General features: G+C 47.9%; 1 protein-coding gene across 5 annotated transcripts in view; it reads right to left on the bottom strand.

Annotated features, from left to right (window-relative positions):
* The window catches only part of si:ch211-1e14.1 (UPF0606 protein KIAA1549), a 35,578-nt gene extending 16,528 nt beyond the window's left edge, over positions 1-19,050 (bottom strand). For 4 of the 5 annotated variants that reach the window (XM_028957521.1, XM_028957523.1, XM_028957525.1 and 1 more), the window contains exons 1-3: positions 18,938-19,050; positions 18,328-18,549; positions 66-2,192 (exon numbers count right to left, since the gene is read on the bottom strand). In XM_028957521.1, coding sequence (XP_028813354.1) covers positions 66-2,192; positions 18,328-18,424 — 2,224 coding nt within the window. In that variant the 5' untranslated portion in view covers positions 18,425-18,549; positions 18,938-19,050. The other variant, XM_028957522.1, reaches the window with a different exon arrangement.
* Between the last annotated feature and the right edge of the window lie 26 nt (positions 19,051-19,076).

Genomic DNA, 19,076 nt, shown 5'->3' with positions numbered 1-19,076 from the left:
TCGACGCTGCATTAAAGCAGTGCACCATACGAGTGGTTCTACAGCAACATGAGCAACGTCCTTACCAACTCTGACCAGGTACGTATCTGGCTTGCTGATGTTGCACAGGTACTCTCTTGCTGTGGTGGTCTCAGCTGGTGAGGGGGTTGTGGACTCCACAATTGTGGTAGTGGTGGTGGTGGTGACAGGGGTAAGGTCAAAGGTCTCAGTGACCATGATGGTGGTGATCTCTGTTGCCGGGGTAACAGTCGTAACCCCTGGAGTCAGGCTTGCATTGGTTGCGTTGACGGGGTCAGTGACAACAGCGGTCACCGCACTGCCACTGGCGTCTGTCACTGTGGTGACCGTGGTCTCTGTTGTAATGGCCTGGTCGGCCATGTCCATAAATGGGGGCTGCGATGTAGTGTTGGAGGTGGGTGTGGCTGTTACGGAGGGCGTGGCACTGACAGTGGGGTTTAGAACGGTGGGATAGACGTCACTTTTCAGAACAGTTTGACTGACGAACCAGTAAACATCATCAACCACTGATGAAGACATCACCGTAGTCCATACGGATGTCCTGCTCGGTGTCACTTCTGAGGTTTGCACTGTGTTTACCCAAGATGAAGCTGACCCCTGAGTCCACACTGATGTTGAAATTGAAGGCTCCATCGATGGTGTCAAAACCACAGAAGGTTCCAGAGCAGGTTCTGTGACATTTGCAAGGTTCATTTCTGGTGTGGTCATGCTGATTGGTTCAGAGCCTGACCCGTCCATCGATGATCCCTCTGGCCATGAGCTGTTCTCTGTAGGCACCGTCTCCTCCATGACAGATGCCGTGACAACACCGTGCCGTACCACTGTGGACACACTGGTGGCCATTATGCGAGTCGGGGTGATGGAGGTGCTGAGATTGGCTCGGTGTTCTGTCAGACTGCTCCCGTTGTCCTTGGCAAGCTGGATGGTGTAGTACTCCAGGCTGTTCATGTCTGGGAGGAGGACCTCTGTGGGCTCCACGGTGACCACATCTGGCCAGTCGGCATCTGCGAGTTCACTGGGTTCAGTGTTAGGAGATAATGATGAGGTAAGTGTAGGGAGTCCTGGGGTGGGATGTACAGGAGACACTTTGATGTCCAGAAGGCCATTGTTAGACTGGATGACATGACCTAGAGGACTGCTTATATTCTTCATGGAGACTGTTGAATTGGGAAGCATGGTGATATTTACCTTCGAGACTTGAGTTGTTGAAATAGGAGAATTAGAATTATTGACGAGGGCAGGGACATTGGGAGGACTGGTGCTCTCATGACTGGGTGGAAGGGAGTATGTGATGGTTGGTCTCAGACTTGGAGAAGTACTCAACACAGTACTGGTCAAAGTGGATGTACTGGTGAAAAGTTTGCTGGATGGTGACACCCCAACCCTGGTGGGGAATGAGGTATCATAAGCCTCTGAGTTTGAATCCTCAAAGTCATACATGTCAGAGGGGAGGTTTGTAACCAAGGAGTAGTCATCTCCCTCAGAGCCCATGAAGGACATTGTCTCCAGGTAATCTCCAGAGCCCCAGTCTACCTCCATGGTGTTGCTAGGAAAGAAGTCATCCAGTGGTTCCATGGTGGGTTCAGCTGCATCGGAGACCTGCTGCTGTTTTTCAAACGATACTTGGCTGAGATCCATCAAGTGGTCCAGCCCTGTAGCACCATCATTTTGTATGTTCACATCATAGGTCGGCCATAAGTGTTCCACGTCTCCAATCTGATGAAGTTCAGTGGTGTTCAAGGCAGAGGAACGTTTGAGGACATGGTGAAGTATTGTTCCTGGATTTGAAGGCCCATGAAGACTTTTTGGGGTGTGGGAAGCTTGTGTGGGGGAAGGGACAATGCGAGGTGGAGGCACTACCACCTGCAGGTCCTGGTACCTTCGAACAGGAGACACCCCGCCCCCAGATCTGAAAGTGCCCAACGAGGAGGAAGAAACCGGAACTGGCCCTTCCCAGGAAGACTGTTCAAGATCGGGGTGCTGGACGCTGCCTTGCATGTTAGTATATTTGAATAATGGTGGAGGGACAGGTGACAGTGTGACATGTTCGGGTTCCCGTGAAGAATCTCCATGAAGGCCTGCAGGTGTGGAGGCCTCGCTGAGTGATGCTGGTAAGGCTTGAGGTGACCTGGGCTCATGGAGGAAATGCTGTGGTGGGCGGGATGAAGGTCCATCTGCGTAAGAAAGCGACAAAAAAGAAAACCAAGTGATGATTTAAATGGGGATTTCTTGACAGGAACTTTATGTGATCGACAGGCTTCGGGTTTGTCTGCAAAGGGCTACTGCGGGTTTTTCTGAATCAGCCTTTTTTGACGAAACAGATGTCACATGAGAACCTGATGTACCATTAGACAAAGTGGCCATAAAACAGAAAAATCAATTCTTGATGAAAACAGTTCCGCACTTGCGGTGATTAGCAAGACGCATTTCGGTTTCCTGATGCCTCAAACAACGTCTGGTTCACTCATTCATTCAAGGTTCTGCCATGCGTTCACTTGCATTACTTCTGCACACAGTCAGCACGTTTAATCTCCTGCTTACTAGTGTTTTGGGGTCAAAGGATCTGGGGTTTGATGAATTGCTTAAAAAGCAGCTCTATAAATAAACCGATGTGACCTAAATAAACCTGTTATTGGGCAGCAGTAAACTGAGCTCCATCTCCTCAACCCTGTAACAGTTAAATGGAAACCACTAGAAAGATTCCATTCCTGTCCACTTTGTAAACTTTGTTCCACCGAGAACAACATTATAAAATGTCGATATACAGGGGTGGGAAGCATCTACAGATTGTCCAGTGGAATGGTCTGTCCCGTCCCTGGACGTACGCTCCCACGTGTTCTGTGTGTCTGGCGGTGTTTTTGTGTCCTGTCTCTTTTAGGTGGACTTCGTGGGAGGAGTTGAGGCCTACCAGCTCCATCTACCATCTGCCTATTGGTCACCTCCACCTATATAAAGAGACTTCAGATGGTGTTCGGGAGGTCCCCAGGGTCTGCTAGGCCCTTACTCTTCTGGGACGTCCCCAGGGATCTCATTCGTGTGTCTTGTTGCTTTATGTGATAGACCCCTTTGTTGTTAGCCTGTGTTAGCCTGTTAGCTTTGTGCTTTTTTGTTAACTTGTGCATGTTTGAGTTGTCCCCGCTGGACCGTCCCTTCCTTCAGGCTGTACTGATGTTGGTTTGCTGTGCTGCGTCCGCTGTTTTATTCTACCTGTTAGCTCGCTGTTAATAAAAGCGCTGTTTGTACGCATTGTTTGGTTGCGTGTGTAACAGGGGACGTCCTCCTCTCCACACCCTCGTCCCGTTTCTTACACCCCTGGACTTAGGAACGTGACATGGTCCTCTGATGAAACACCGGTGTTCGGTTCGGCGCTGCGTGATTACGTAAGCCGCAGGTGCGAGTTTGGTGGAAAGACGCCGGGTGCCACCAAACGAGACCTAAATAATTAAGCGGCGGGCCTTGGACCACGCTCCCGTCCAGCGGTATCAGTTCGCTTTTATAAATTTTCCATTAGCGAGGCGTTTACCGGCCCGCCGAGGTCCGCCGGGGTCTGTAGGACGCACGGTAAACGTCCTTCACCTGCTCAGACGCGACACAACGCTGGGAAACGCGGGACTTGGGGCCGGAGATGCCGGATTCATCAGAGTACGCAATCAACACCGCCGTCCACGGGGAGAGGGCGAGAGAGAGAGAGGGAGAGAGAGGGCGAGAGAGAGAGAGAGAGAGAGAGGAGAGAGAGAGAGAGAGAGAGAGAGAGAGAGAACAGATGCTGATGCGGCTGACGTCAAACGCTGGGCCGAAGGCCTCGTGGCAAGCAGGCACCACTCTGGCAGGGCTGGAGGTCACATGGTGCCCTGAGATGAGAGCGGTCTTCACAACAACAACAACATAAAATCTTTAAATTAGGACTTTTAAACAATATTTACATTTCCTGAGATGCACAAGTATGTTACACTGACTTCTTCATTTTGAATTTTTTTTTTTTATTTAGGGTTTGATCCCTGATCACTCTCCAGAAACAGCCACTGCTAATAAACATCGACGAACGAGAGCCACCTTCACATGGGATGAGTACTGGGTGACAAACGTCACTTACTGCCTCATCGGCTCAACAAACCACGGCAAACGGTGACTTAGCAGCAGAAATCCTCCCACAGACGCACAAAACCAGTCCTGCCAACTGGTTAACACGGTTCAGATCCACGGACCAGGCGTGGAGCGGCCCTTTCAACGAGAACGTCCAGCACCTGGGTACGGTGGCCTGAATAATGTCCTCTGGTCCCCATAACCAGGACACGGGCACCATTCTCCTCAGGGTACTTTGCACCCTGTATGTGTGTGTGTGTGTGTTCATGCTCGGTGGGAACGGAGTGCCAGGTTCTTCTGCAGCTGGGCAGCACCATGCATTAATAACACGCTCACAGAAAGCCTGGAGTGAAGTTCCCACACACGACACACACAGGTCATCTCTACAGAGCACCAACCAGAAAACTGGAGATATGACCTCCTAATCACAGAGGATATTCTCCCAATACACTATGATATCACTACGACGGTCAATTCTGCAATACTCAGTATACTGCATAGTACATATTTAATCATGACGAGAACTTCAATTCTACTCACATCCATACTGAAACTGTTCACCCAGTTGGCCACTCAACAGGAGATTTTTAAAAATCGACCTCTGAAGGTGGTGTTGAGGATGGGTGGTGGGAGATGGGCTTTCCTCATCCTCCGCAGGAAGTAAAGACAACTCATCAAATTCAATTCTAGCCAAAAAAGCCATTTAATTCTGGCCATAGTAAAGAACAGGATGTATTATTGGATTCTTGTCAGTTTTATAACTCTAATAAAAAACATCAAAAAAAGATACCTTCCTAATTAAATCGATTTTAATATCATTAAAACGATTTGTTCCCACATGACCCTGCAGAATTAAACTCAGATTCTGACTTTTAAAAAACACAGACAAAGCAAAGTTGGACAATCAGATAAATATTTCATCAAGGTTCATTCACCTTGAGCTTGGGCTCAGGCCACACACACACACACACACACACACAGACCTCTCAGCACAGCAGACAGGCAGCGCGAGACTGACCAGCGACACCAGATGTCTCTCTCTCTCTCTCTCTCTCACACGGCGGGCCACGCATCACCGGACCCCGTTGTCCAGGCCATGAATTAACCAACACACACACACACCTGAGGACAGTGGCCTGGGGACACCTGATAGCAGGGCGGTCACCAGGTGGTGACTGCGAGGGGAGCGCACTGCTACGCCAACAGGTACCTGGCTGGGTCTGACATCGGATTAAATGTACATGCTGTTTTTAGGGTAACCGCTGAACTCAAATTTGTTGTGTTGAAAATACCAAATATTTTAGACAAAATAGATAAAATAGATAAAATAACAAACAGCATGTCATGTTTTAAAGACGTGATTAAATTAAATGAATAGATTAAGTTAATGTATTCTAGAATACCTGGAACTTTCTTGGTGCGTTCTTATATGAAACTGAATTTCTCAACGCTTATTTGAAATGGAATCAGAACCATCGCTGCATGATAAAGGAAATCCACACCAGCCTAATGCATACATTTTAAAACGAGTGACATTTACCACAATGATTCTGACGATTCTTGGCATGGATGTAACCCCAGCACTCATTACACCCTCAACATGCACAGGGAGTTTCATTTATTAATTACCCTGCACAACCTAAATTACACACAAATCTTCATCTAGTTACGCTCTGCACCGATATACATGCCCGCGGCCCGTCTGATGGGTCTGACTTTCCACGAACCCCCCATTCAACGCCATCTTCCTGCTTCCATGCAGCTCTCATGTTCCCGCTCTGCTGCCTTTCTCCCAACTCACCGGTAACCTTGGTGACGTCTCAGGAATGACATCATCAGTGTTGCCGAGCGACGTGACGGGTTCTGCAGCGCTGGTATGAAATTATAAATCACCGTCTCTCCACTTCCAAGAGACTCTGGATCGGTCTGTTCGGCACATTGATCTTCATCAGGATTAGAAGTGTTGGAGGAATAATCCCCTCCAGCACGTTAAAAGTCATTATTATAGTCAAATGTCATTAATATGAGGGACTGAAACGGGGGGCTGCAGTCGGACGGGCCCGAGGTCCAACGTCTGAGTGGTCCGCTTCCTGTCGGGATGAGTAAATGATTTGAAATGCAGAGAGACGTGGGCTGAATTAAGGACCTGGTTAAATAAAGCCACTCAGCACCATTGGTAAAAATAGCGCAAAGCTACAGGAAGGAAGCGAGGAAGCACATAAACCTAAACTCACTCACTTCACATAAATGAAAGTATTTCACTGTTCTTTCGGGTGATTTTTGCAATGAAAAGTGGTGCGTTTTCTCAAAATGTGCGACATATTTAGCAATTTTTCCACTTGGTAAACCCCATCCAGGGTCTACATGGGCCAAGTAAGAACGAAATTGACAGGCAGACAGATAAATCACATGAATCCCAATCCTCGCTTCGTGAAAAGTATGAAATAGGATTGCAAATATGCGGAATTTGCGAAACAAAAAAAGAAATAGCTGATTTGGCGGAATTTGACACTAAAGTCAACAGTATGGCTGAACGATTTTAAGAATATTTGAAAGGTATTTAAAAAAAAAACAAAAAAAAAAAACAGGTATTTGCAAATTCCACATATTTTAATTTGCGATTTGCCTTCGAAATGCAGACACGAAGCGGGAATGGAGGAGAGGCTGGTTTTATCAGTCTCCGAGTGTCCAGAATACCAACTTGCTTCGTGCGCGTTACGAGCTATTTATACATTTTTCACACCTCAGACTAACGTCTGTTCTATCGCCTCATATTTTAGAATTTCTTTTGATTTAATTTACCTTGTTTTAACTCAGTGAAGCACCAACACGTTTACAGAAAGTTACCTTTCTTGTAGAATTGTGCTTCAAAAGCAGTCTGGTTAACAGAAAGTTTATTTAATCATTTACAAGTCAATACGGCCTATATGGGGCAGTGGTGGCCTAGCGGTTAAGGAAGCGGTCCCGTAATCAGAAGGTTGCCGGTTTGAATCCCGATCCGCCAAAGCACCGTCCCCACACACTGCTCCCCGGGCATCGTCCCCACACACTGCTCACTCAGGCTGATGGGTTAAATGCAGAGGACATATTTCACTGTGTGCACCGTGTGCTGTGCTGCTGTGTATCACATGTGACAATCACTTCTCTTCACTCTCTCTCACTCTTTATATATTAACAGCGATTTAAAAAGTGCAACAAGTTAGTCTAAAGCCCTGCCAGGAGCTCACTGCATGTCTGCACATGCAACATCCGCATCAACCCGGACATGAACTGATGGAGCACAGTCTTGTAAACGAGCAGTTCGTCGTCTGTGACTCCACGATTTGACAAACCAACTCTCCCGCATGTTAGGAACCGCTGTTCTCAGCCACGGAGAACGAAGAGACGCCACCCCCTTTACTTCTCGAAGCTGTTTTAAACCAGAGTCTCATTAAAAGAAGGAGCAGTGGCTGTGGGGAGGAGAAGACTCTTTGGTCTCCATGCACACATGTTCCTCCTTTAGGCAGATCTCCTCCGCGTGACTCTTCAGCTGGCACAGAGTCCCGATTCGCAGCAATCAAACGTGGTTTCAGCCACGCCACCTCACACCAAGCCACCTGAAATGCATAAATCACCACCATCATCTTCGTAGCTGAAGGAGCCGAGCCCAAGCCAGAAGTTTCCTTCCGTAAAACCCAACTGAAAAAGTCAGAGGATTCTGACTGGTGGATTCTGGTCAGTCTCGGAAACATTCCAGACAGCGACAGACGGTTTGGCCAGAAGAGACTTGGCCAAGAGTGCGTTGCACTGACCAATCAGAAGAGTTTCCTCCAGCTCTGCATGGAGACAGGGGACAACACACACACAGAGATTAACACTGGTGTCCAAGACAGAACTTGACAAAACCAGCATGAACTGAATATTTCCGCTAGGGGTGATACTTCAGAAGGGAAATTATTATGATCGTAAACATCATTTCACTAGATGTGCGTCTGAAGATCTAGATGGGCTGCGGATGAGTGCGTGGACGAGTGAGAGCGAGCGAGCGGGCGCTAATGAAGTCAGCGTGACACACGGCCGTGTTTTATGTAAGTTGTGTGTCATTAAGCCAGTGGGCTTATGTGGGTAAACGACTGTGTGCTGTGTGACCGGAACTTTCCACCGGTGCCACCCGTCTGACCTCAGCCTTAACAGAAGGAGTGACCAAATTGTGGTCCAAAGCCTTCCGGCGTGGTGCGGTGCAGTAAAGTACACTTTTAAACCAAAGGAAACATCTTCTTATCCACGAGCACGAAGCACGAGTCAAAAAAGGCGGAGCTAAAACTCTGGGTAAAATCCCAGCAGTATCAGGGGAACAATGGGGCTGAGGAGATACCACCTGACCTTGTGCCTCCATCATCGCATTCACCACTGGACCTTTTCTATTTAAGAACAGCACGTGCTGATGACTTTGTCGTTTTTAACACACGTTAACGTGGGCCCATGTTGAGATGTGGGGAGCGCGGCTACGCCCCCGCCACTGGCTCCCAGTAGCTGCTAAATACTGACGCTGGCCTACAAAGCCAAACATGGGGTTTCACCATCCGACCTCAAATTCATTCAAATTCAAATTGATTTATTTGTCACAAACGGAGTCATATGCAGTATGATATGCAGTGAAATGCTTTAGCGACTGCTACAGACCACAAATATTGCAAATATTGCAAGTATATGACGAACCAATATGCAAATACTGCAAGCATAGCCAAATATTACACTTTTATGTCTCTAACATAAAACATAAAATATGTGTAATAGGTAGGGTGAAGGTGTGAAAATGAGTAACGTTAATGAAGTAAAGTAATAATGAAAACATTTTAAAGTAAAAAATTTCTGCAAGAGTAAAAAAAGTTTGTGCAAGGATTCTAGGGTCCAGATTGAAAGTGAAAGTGCCGGAGTCTATTACAGTTCTATGAAGTGTTGTGGTTGTTAAAAATAAGTGAAGTGAAGTGATTGTCACTTCATGATACACATCAGCACAGCACACGGTGCACACAGTGAAATGTGTCCTCTGCATTTAACCATCACCCTTGGTGAGCAGTGGGCACCATGACAAGCACCCGGGGAGCAGTGTGTGGGGACGGTGCTTTGCTCAGTGGCACCTTGGCAGATCAGGAATCGAACCCGCAACCTCTAAACCCTTATTATACCTCACGCTGCACCTCACACCATCCTGCTCGCCTGGTCCCTCCACCGCTGGAGGTACGAGGAAGACCCTCGTCTAGACTCTTCTCTGTCTTGGTAGATTGAAGTTCCCCTCGAGGTCAGAACAGCACAGCAGCTCAACACCTTCCTCTTTAGAGGATACTCACACTAGCGTGTAACTTTCTTATAGTCTGATTTATGCAAGAAAAACTACAACCGAGTGAAATAAAATCACTGTATTCATGGTTGGGGGTCCTAGTGAACCAGAACTGATCACTTCATAGATGGTGACATGGAAGCACGTTGTAAGTCGCTCTGGATAAGGGTGTCTGCCAAATGCCGTAAACGTAATGTGTGGTGGAAATGGGGCAGTGGTGGCCTAGCAGGTAAGGAAGTGGACTCGTAGTCTGAAGGTTGAAATCCCAAACCGCCTCGGTGCCACTGAGGTCCCCTTGATGAAGGTCCGGTGCCCACACACTGCTCCCCGGGTACCTGTCATGGCTGCCCATGACAGCTGGATGCAAAGACTACACTAAAACCATATCAGACCAGGAGTTTAAGTGGGCGTGGCTTTAACATGGGACACATCTGACTGATGAGCGTGATGGTTAAATGCAGAGGAAATGTTTCGTTGCGTCACCGTGGGCTGTGCTGTAGTGTCTCACGATGACAATAAGAAGCCTATAGGAGGACTTCTCTTCCTTCCTCCATCTTTTCCTCTCTCCAGACTGAGGTCATGTCTGCAAGACCATCAAAAATTCATACACTCCCAGTGCCTTCACCGCTGGGAATTACTTAGAAGATAAAAACGGGCCAGTCCAAGAGCGGAGAGACCATGAAACACAGACAGATAAAGGCCGAGCCGAGAGACATCCTCTCCTCCCCCCGCAGTCGCTGGTGAAGAGGAGGAGGGGCGCGTAACCGGAGACGAAAAACCGAAGAGCGGGGATCAGGATTCCCCTCATGTCTTCCCGTCGAGCGCTGACCTCAGATCAGTGGCTTACGGACCATCTCGGTAACGGAGACACACAGAGCAAAAAAAAAAAAAAAAAAAAAAAACACCAAGATGTTACGATATCCCATTTTACCCAGATCACACGTTCACCAGGAACCAGATTGCCATCCGTACAGACTGGTAACATTAACTACACGCAAAATCTTTTATTAACCCTGCTTTTATTCAAGCTAACTAGCAAACATACAGACTCGTATAAATACACACATCATGTAAGCAACGTAAAACTTAGCTTTCAATCTGCCTTTACCATCATATTACAGGGCAACAAAAATATGAAATATAAAATCCATATATATATATATATATATGTGTGTGTGTGTGTGTGTGTGTGTGTGTGTGTGTGTGTGTGTGTATATATATATATATATATATATATATAAAGCCATATACTGTCATTTAGAGGACAAACACTGTCGTGAGATGTTAGAACACTACGGCTCTTCACTAGTTACAGGGTTAGTGCAGGTTAACAGGACGCACATCACAGATCTGCCGGGGGACAATATTACCGAGGCCGCAGCGAGAAACGCAAATTACTACCAGATGGGTTCGAGGGACGTGTGTGTGTGTGTGTGTGTGCCGCCGAGCCTGGCGGGTGGGAGGTGAGGTAACTTCCCACAGTCCTCCACGTGTCCGCGTTCACAGTGGAACATCACGCTCTTTTTACTTTACAACTCAATCTGAATTGTATACACACACAACCAGCCACAAGAACCAGCTACTAGCCCCGCCACCTTTCCTAAGCACCCACGCCTACGAGGAAACAGTGAGTACGCTCCCACATCCTGGTTTACAACAGGGCTGCACGATTAATCGAATTTTAATCACGATTCAGGCTTCCACAATTAAATTAAGATGATCGTTGGCAATATTTACATTTAATAGCGCGCTCATATCAAATCTCTCAACCACCAGATTTCGCATTCAGCTGAGTCAATACCGCCGTCATATTCAGACGGGGGTCCAAACTAATTCTACCACACTTCTCTAACGATACGACCGAAAAGGCTGGACTTTGGCGCCGCATTCGGCTGTAATAAAGAGTAAACGAAGAATCAATGCATAACATTAGGATAGGATTTTAGGAGTTGATTTTATCATCTTGTATGTTACGAAATTTTGTGTTCGACAAAATGCCGTTTGTTCATGTTACAGACCAGAGCATCTGTCGTCCCACCTTCACCGTACAGGTTGGGCACAGCTTCTGTTCTGACACCTCTACATATTACATAGCTCATTGCCTATATTTCTATACAAAATGCTTCTGTTTATGGACCTGCCCTGTCCCCAAATAAGCAGGAAAATGGATGTTCATATTTCGTCTAAAATTTTTTAAAATTAAGTATTTTGATAATGACCTGCCTCCGGTCATCTCTTTAGCCCAAAAATGTTGACAGGCTGGTGTTCCTGTGCCTTCTTTTCTTTATCATTGCACACTGCAATTGCTGTTTATTTTTTGTTAGCCCTTTGCCTTGTGTAAAATTTATTTTATTATTCATGAGTTATTTTTATTTGCGGTTTCATTTTGAACTGAAAGCCTTGTTCACTTACCTTTACAACATTTACCAGACGCCCTTATCCAGAGTGCCTACAATCAGTATTTACAGGGACAGTCTTCCCCTGGAGACACTCAGTGTTAAGTGTCTTGCTCAGGGACACGATGGTAGTAAGTGAGATTCGAACCTGGGTCTTCTGGTACCCACTAGGCTACTACCACCCTCTATACTACCTATTTAACCACTAGGCCACCACCGCCCTCTATACTACCTAGTTACACACTAGGCCACCACCACTCTCTATACTACCTAGTTACACACTAGGCCACCACCGCCCTCTATACTACTAGGCCACCACCGCACTCTATACTACCTAGTTACCCACTAGGCCACTACCGCCCTCTATACCACCTAGTTACACATTAGGCCACTACCGCCCTCTATATTACCTAGTTACACACTAGGTCACTACCACCCTCTATACCACCTAGTTACCCACTAGGCTACTACCGCCATCTATACTACCTAGTTACCCTCTAGGCTACTACCGCCCTCTATACTACCTAGTTACCCACTATGCCACTACCGCCCTCTATACTACCTAGTTACCCACTAGGCCACCCCGCCCTCTATACCACCTAGTTACCCACTAGGCCACTACCGCCCTCTATACTACCTAGTTACCCACTATGCCACTACCGCCCTCTATACTACATAGTTACCCACTATGCCACTACCGCCCTCTATACCACCTAGTTACCCACTAGGCTACTACCACCCTCTATACTACCTAGTTAGACACTAGGCCACCACCGCCCTCTATACTACCTAGTTACACACTAGGCCACCCCGCCCTCTATACTACCTAGTTACACACTAGGCCACCACCGCCCTCTATACTACCTAGTTACACACTAGGCCACCACCGCCCTCTATACTACCTAGTTACACACTAGGCTACTACCACCCTCTATACCACCTAGTTACCCACTAGGCTACTACCGCCCTCTATACTACCTAGTTACCCACTAGGCCACTACCGCCCTCTATACAAACTAGTTACCCACTAGGCCACCACCGCCCTCTATACTACCTAGTTACACACTAGGCCACCACCGCCCTCTATACTACCTAGTTACACACTAGGCCACCCCGCCCTCTATACTACCTAGTTACACACTAGGCCACCACCGCCCTCTATACTACCTAGTTACACACTAGGCCACCACCGCCCTCTATACTACCTAGTTACACACTAGGCTACTACCACCCTCTATACTACCTAGTTACCCACTAGGCTACTACCACCCTCTATACCACCTAGTTACCCACTAGGCTACTACCGCCCTCTATACTACCTAGTTACCCACTAGGCCACTACCGCCCTCTATACAAACTAGTTACCCACTAGGCCACCACCGCCCTCTATACTACCTAGTTACACACTAGGCCACCACCGCCCTCTATACTACCTAGTTACACACTAGGCCACCACCGCCCTCTATACTACCTAGTTACACACTAGGCCACCACCGCCCTCTATACTACCTAGTTACCCACTAGGCTACTACCACCCTCTATACTACCTAGTTACCCACTAGGCTACTACCACCCTCTATACTACCTAGTTACACACTAGGCTACTACCGCCCTCTATACTACCTAGTTATCCACTAGGCAACTACCAGCCTCTATACTACCTAGTTACCCACTAGGCTACTACCACCCTCTATACTACCTAGTTACCCACTAGGCTACTACCACCCTCTATACTACCTAGTTACACACTAGGCTACTACCACCCTCTATACTACCTAGTTACACACTAGGCTACTACCACTTATTGTTTGTTTAAAACAGGAAGACCAATAAAAATGTTTTTTACCTAAAATAATTACTGATCGTGATTACAATATTGATAAAAATAATTGTCATTATCATATTGGCCATAGTTGTTCAGCCCTAGTTTACAACCAGTGAAACTTCACTTGGTCTCCATGGCAACAATCACCCTTGCCACCAGAGTATCCCCCCCTGGTCCCAGTGGAAGCTGGGAGCATCCCTCCATCACTGCCCTCTCCGAGAGAGCAGAAGGCCATTGATCGGTCCCTCGGTCCCCACGGCTGCGGACCAAGAAAGGAATCATTGTTGCCGCGGACGGATCAGCTTTCAGTAGGAAAGGACGGCGACTCGTAATTAGCCAGAATCTTGCCGAGAAAAAAACATGGTGCTCTCGGGCAGAAAAAAAAAAAGAAAAACCTTTTCCACAAAGTAAGTTACATTTTTTTTTTTTAAGTAAGATTTTGTATTTCATAATGTGTTGAGAAAAAGGTTTTCTTCTGGAATATTTTGTAAGGAATCAGCTGGCCGGGACCCCTGAAGACCGGATGCGCTCCGAACTCAGAATACGCCATTTACATGTACTTATACTCCACCTGATCAGAAAATGATACCATTGATTTAACAAAGCCACTGTGAACCGAGCAAAAAGTATAAGAACATCAGAGTCGGCTCTCGACGGCTGGGCTTGCTACAGGAGAAGAAATTCTTGTCCAGCTATTATTTAAGATTGTGTAGGGTTTTAATTTTCGAATCCGACCTCAAGCGTTTTTCACAAGTGTATCCACTTGGGGTGTCGGAAAATATCAATACGGCATAATTTTACGTGGTGATATTGTGTTGATACAGGGACATCAAATATCAGTATCTTTGTATAGAAATTTAGTCCACCGGGTGGTGATGCCGAGGTCGGCAGAGATGAAAATTGGTGTGTCACTACAACCTCCGCTCCTGTAGATGGCGCTGTACAGCTGGATACTTTGACACAGCATCTTGTATTTCAGTTCTGTTTTATTTCAGTTCTGTCTTATCATCATATCCACCAATGAAATCTCGGCAAGAAGAAAACGTGATGATGAAAAGTAACTAGATATTCTGGATGCTCATATCTGCATGTTGGAGAGGAGGAACTAGCTGCCAACCTGTCCCTTCATTAAAAGTTGAAGTTTGAAGTTGAGTTTTATTGTCATGTCAGCTACATATGAAATAACGTTTCTCCGGAACCTGGTGGTACGTGGAAAATTTGAACGACTAAACAAAGTTACATACTGACAAAGTGTACGTGTGCAACACCGACAAACTGGGCCAAAAAAGGTGCAAAAGGCAACGCAAGAATAACATTTAAGAAAAAACATGTAGACAACAATGAGACAAACAGCGCTAAACAGGTGAAATGAATAATAAATTAATGTGCGAAGATCATTAAAAGATCATAAAAGATGTTTTTCTGAACAAAGTTTATAGAAGGGGAGGAGCCTGCCGGCATGATTGACAGCTCTCACACCTCCTACGTGTCGATGTGGGATTTGTCCCAGTGATAATGGCGGAAATGAGCCTCTTTTGTGTGTGTACCTACATCACATTTACATTCAGTGGTGCTGAGGCGCAGGAATATGGAAGCGAGGCGGGCTGCACCACTGAGAAGACGGAGCCACGTGGTAATAAACAGTTAACTGTCTTCCAGTCTGGCAATATCAGAAACCAAGCTACCACTCCAGCTCTACAGATTTGACCCCGATGTGACCCCGACTCTCACACGCAGACCACATTGCAGCCAGATTTCCCATCATTATCCCCCGGAGCGGGGCTGCGAGGCGGAGCTGTGGAGATGCCACCACCGTCAGATCATGCTGACAGGACCAGAGTGGAGGGTGGGTTAGATGCTAAGATCAAAAGAAGAACGACGACACACAGACACACACACACACACACACACACACACAATGACAGTCATTTCTCTGTTCATGAGCCTGTTTACAGACCAGTGATACACACTTCCACAGAGATGTCCCATCGAGCCCCGTTCTTCTACACACTCCATCCTGTACCTACACCAAGATGGTTCAGTTCCACATAGGCCATTCAGAACATGCGGGTGTGGGAGATATACTCCCACGCCCGTGGTAGGGTCCTTCAATCCAAATCCAGGTCGTTTCTGATTGGCCACTGAGCAGCAGCAATGCCTGGACCTTCAGGACCAAGTTCCACCACATCTGAGGAATTCTGGCCACCTTGACCAGGAGAGGATTTTGATAAAGAACGAAAAAAAAAGAAAAGTAATAATAATAATACATTTGACTATGGCGATGAAGACCAAGACCCAAGTGCATTTTCATCTCGCTGGTCTTCAGGTCCATAACTGGATGAACAGGATGAGCCCTGAACCACACAGCACCAGCAGCAGGTCTACACCCTGCAGTCCATCGGCTGTGGACGGCGTCCCACCGTCTCCATCCCAGCATTCACCTGGAGCAGTCCATCTGCAGGCCAGGCACACGAGTCCCCGTCCAGCACCGTCCATCATTACCGTCCAGCGATCCCCCATCATTACAACAGGATAAACGAGAAGTAACCAGTTCGGTTCCGTCCAGTTGCAGCGTTCCTTATTCCAGCGTGCAGATATCCCAGATCGCGTTCCGGCACCACGCTCATTGTCTCATGTCCACGGCGCGGGGGACATGAACACATGGCCGCGCTCGTGACCCGTTTTCAGAGAACAGATGGGTGTTCCACTCCTGGCGACCCCGTGCGCGCCCACCGGCCCACAATCGCCGGTCTCAGGTTCAAACCCCACTTACTACCACTGTGTCCCTGTCCCTGGTGATCTGGTGAATGCCGTTAACGTAATTCAAGTTAATGAAGTCGTTAAAACGCGCTTGTGCTTTTCTCTGATGAACGACCCAAACAGCGATGTTCTGGTCCGATCGCAATCTGCTAACAAAGACGAGTGAAATATGATTTACGGTACAACATCTGACCAGCTCCTGTCGTCCACAGTCTCGGCCCCATTGTGTCACTTTCAAAAGTAGATTCATCTAAAAACCTATAAACGAGGTTTGAAAGTTATAATGTCAGGTAAACCAGGACGGAACAGGACCTGCATTTCTGTGTTCCATGTACGTTCTAGAGCGGCGGTCCCGGTGGCATGTAGGACACTTTTCCATAATAACCCTATAATAAAGTACATAATAAATAAACTCAGCATCATGCGGAATTAGCACGCATCCCAATGTCTTTTTTTATAGCATTTACCAGACGCCCTTATCCAGAGCGACTTACAGTCAGTAGTTACAGGAACAGTCGCCCCCTGGAGACACTCAGGGTTAAGTGTCCTGCTCAGGGACACGATGGTAGTAAGTGGGATTTGAACCTGGGTCTTCTGGTTCATAGGTGAGTTTGTTACCCGCTAGGCTACTACCGCCCACTACATGCACGTAGTGCTTATCGTAGTTCAATATAAAGTTATGAAACGTTTTCAGCTTGAAAAGTCCCCGTGTGATGCGCGGGACACAGAAAATTTGTCTCACTCGTCAAAACGTCTACACGCACTCAGACAAAACTGTCGCACCAAACATTTCAATGTATGATGGGTGTCAAAACTGAGCCGAACTCCAATAAAATAATGTCCATGCGGTGCCAATATAGTCCCGCTGCCTCAAGGACGAGCGCTTCATAGTTAAAACTAGGAATCTCCAAAAAGTTCCCATGCCTGGAACATGAAGCAGTGGTTGGCCAATGTTGGCCTGGTGGGTAAGGAAGTGGACTCGTAACCGAAGTGTTGTGGGTTCAAAGGTGCCGTCCCCACGCGCCTGTCATGGCTGCCCACTGCTCACCAAGGGCGATGGTTCAATACAGAGGACGCGTTTCCTCACCTGCAAGGCCACCACTGGCTCACGTGTTAAAAAGGAAGAGGTCCGTTTCTGCCCGGTATCAAACCAACCAACCAACCTACAGAAACTCATAGATCCACGCCACTACCAAGTCGTCCACATCCTGACCCTAACCCACCCTGAACACTTGCTGGTTCTCTACGATCATTAAAGGATCCTATCATGACAATGTCACTTTGTGAGATGATTTAACATTAATACGAGTCCCCGAGTCTACGGTCCTGCGGTGGCTAGAAATGGCGATGGGTGTAAAGAGTGTTTCGGTCGTTCTGCTTCGCCGTTCAGAGAGCGGCAGCTCAGATGGTCAGATGGATCTGGAATTTGTCCCCTTATGGCGTCATACGGGGAAAGGTTACCTCCCGTTTCTCATGCTTTTTCCGCCCAGAGACTTTCCCGACCCGCCCCTAAAACATGATCTCCACCGACCGTCATGGCTTCCAAATGTGTGAAGCGTTGCAGTCGCTCGGTGTTTGTTTTTTATTTGTGCTCATTTTTATATCCATTCTTAGTTCCTTCACGCGAGACTCAGAAGAACCAGCGGTTCATTCGATTTTTTCTGGAAAAAACGCAGCACGACTTCCTGTCTGCACCAAACATTGTGGTTGGTGAACGGTGTTGATGACGTCATTTCCAAGAGACTTCAGATACAGAATTAGGGGACCAACAAGACTGACAGAAAAGCAAAAATGACCTTCAACATCGGTAATCCACTTTTCCCGTGGTTATATTAAAAAGCAAGCTGATGAATACGGGCACGACCCAGGAGAACATCTTCAGTGTCCCTGCGACGGGCCCCGTCATGAGACCAGCGTGGACTCACCTTCCGCAGGTGCGTCCGCCCCAGTCAGAGACGCCAGCATCAGCAGGCCAAAGGTCAGCGCGTAGCATCCTCCCTGGAGACAAGTTACGCCCTCCATCGAGCGACGCTCAGGCCATCTTCTCCTGCTCGTATTCCAGAGAGAACCGTCCTTGCTGGGGCGTCACTGGGAGATCCGGAACTTCAGAACATCAGAACATCACGCCCCTCGGTTCCTCATCCTGCCTGCATGCAGAGAGAGAGAGAGAGAGAGACCTCTGTTAGAACTGCAGGCTCTGGACACGGACTTGTGGCGTTGTGGGGACTCTCGGTCCAGCCCGGGGACAACGAGACAGTGACGATGCTCGGCCGCGGCTGGAGGCGGCCAGAAGATGGCGGTCCGGGTGGGACGTTTACGAACAGGACCGAGCTGGGAGGTCGGAGCGGATTTAAAAGCCTTTGTTCCTGCCGCAGGCACGGAACCGCGGTTCACGTCCACGTCCCCGCACCGTCGCGGGGATTTTATTCCGTCGTGTCGCGATCGTCACCGAAAAACGCGCCGCGGGGCCGCCGGACGCGGACGGTGGTTTTTCCGCGGAGGACAGGCGGGTCCCCGGGGTCCCCCGGGTCTCACCTGACGAGAAGCGCGTCCCCGTTAACGGCGAGCAGCGTCCCGGTGGCGGCGCGCCGCGCGTCCCTGCAGCATCTCTCACCAGCCCCCCACCGACGGCCCGGATTAGGGATCGTCCCGGGAAGGGCGCTCTCTGATTGGC

The sequence above is a fragment of the Denticeps clupeoides genome, chromosome 17 (assembly GCF_900700375.1).
Source record: "Denticeps clupeoides chromosome 17, fDenClu1.1, whole genome shotgun sequence".
In the NCBI taxonomy this organism is placed as follows: Eukaryota; Metazoa; Chordata; class Actinopteri; order Clupeiformes; family Denticipitidae; genus Denticeps; species Denticeps clupeoides.
This window is presented reverse-complemented; position numbering and strand designations above follow the sequence as displayed.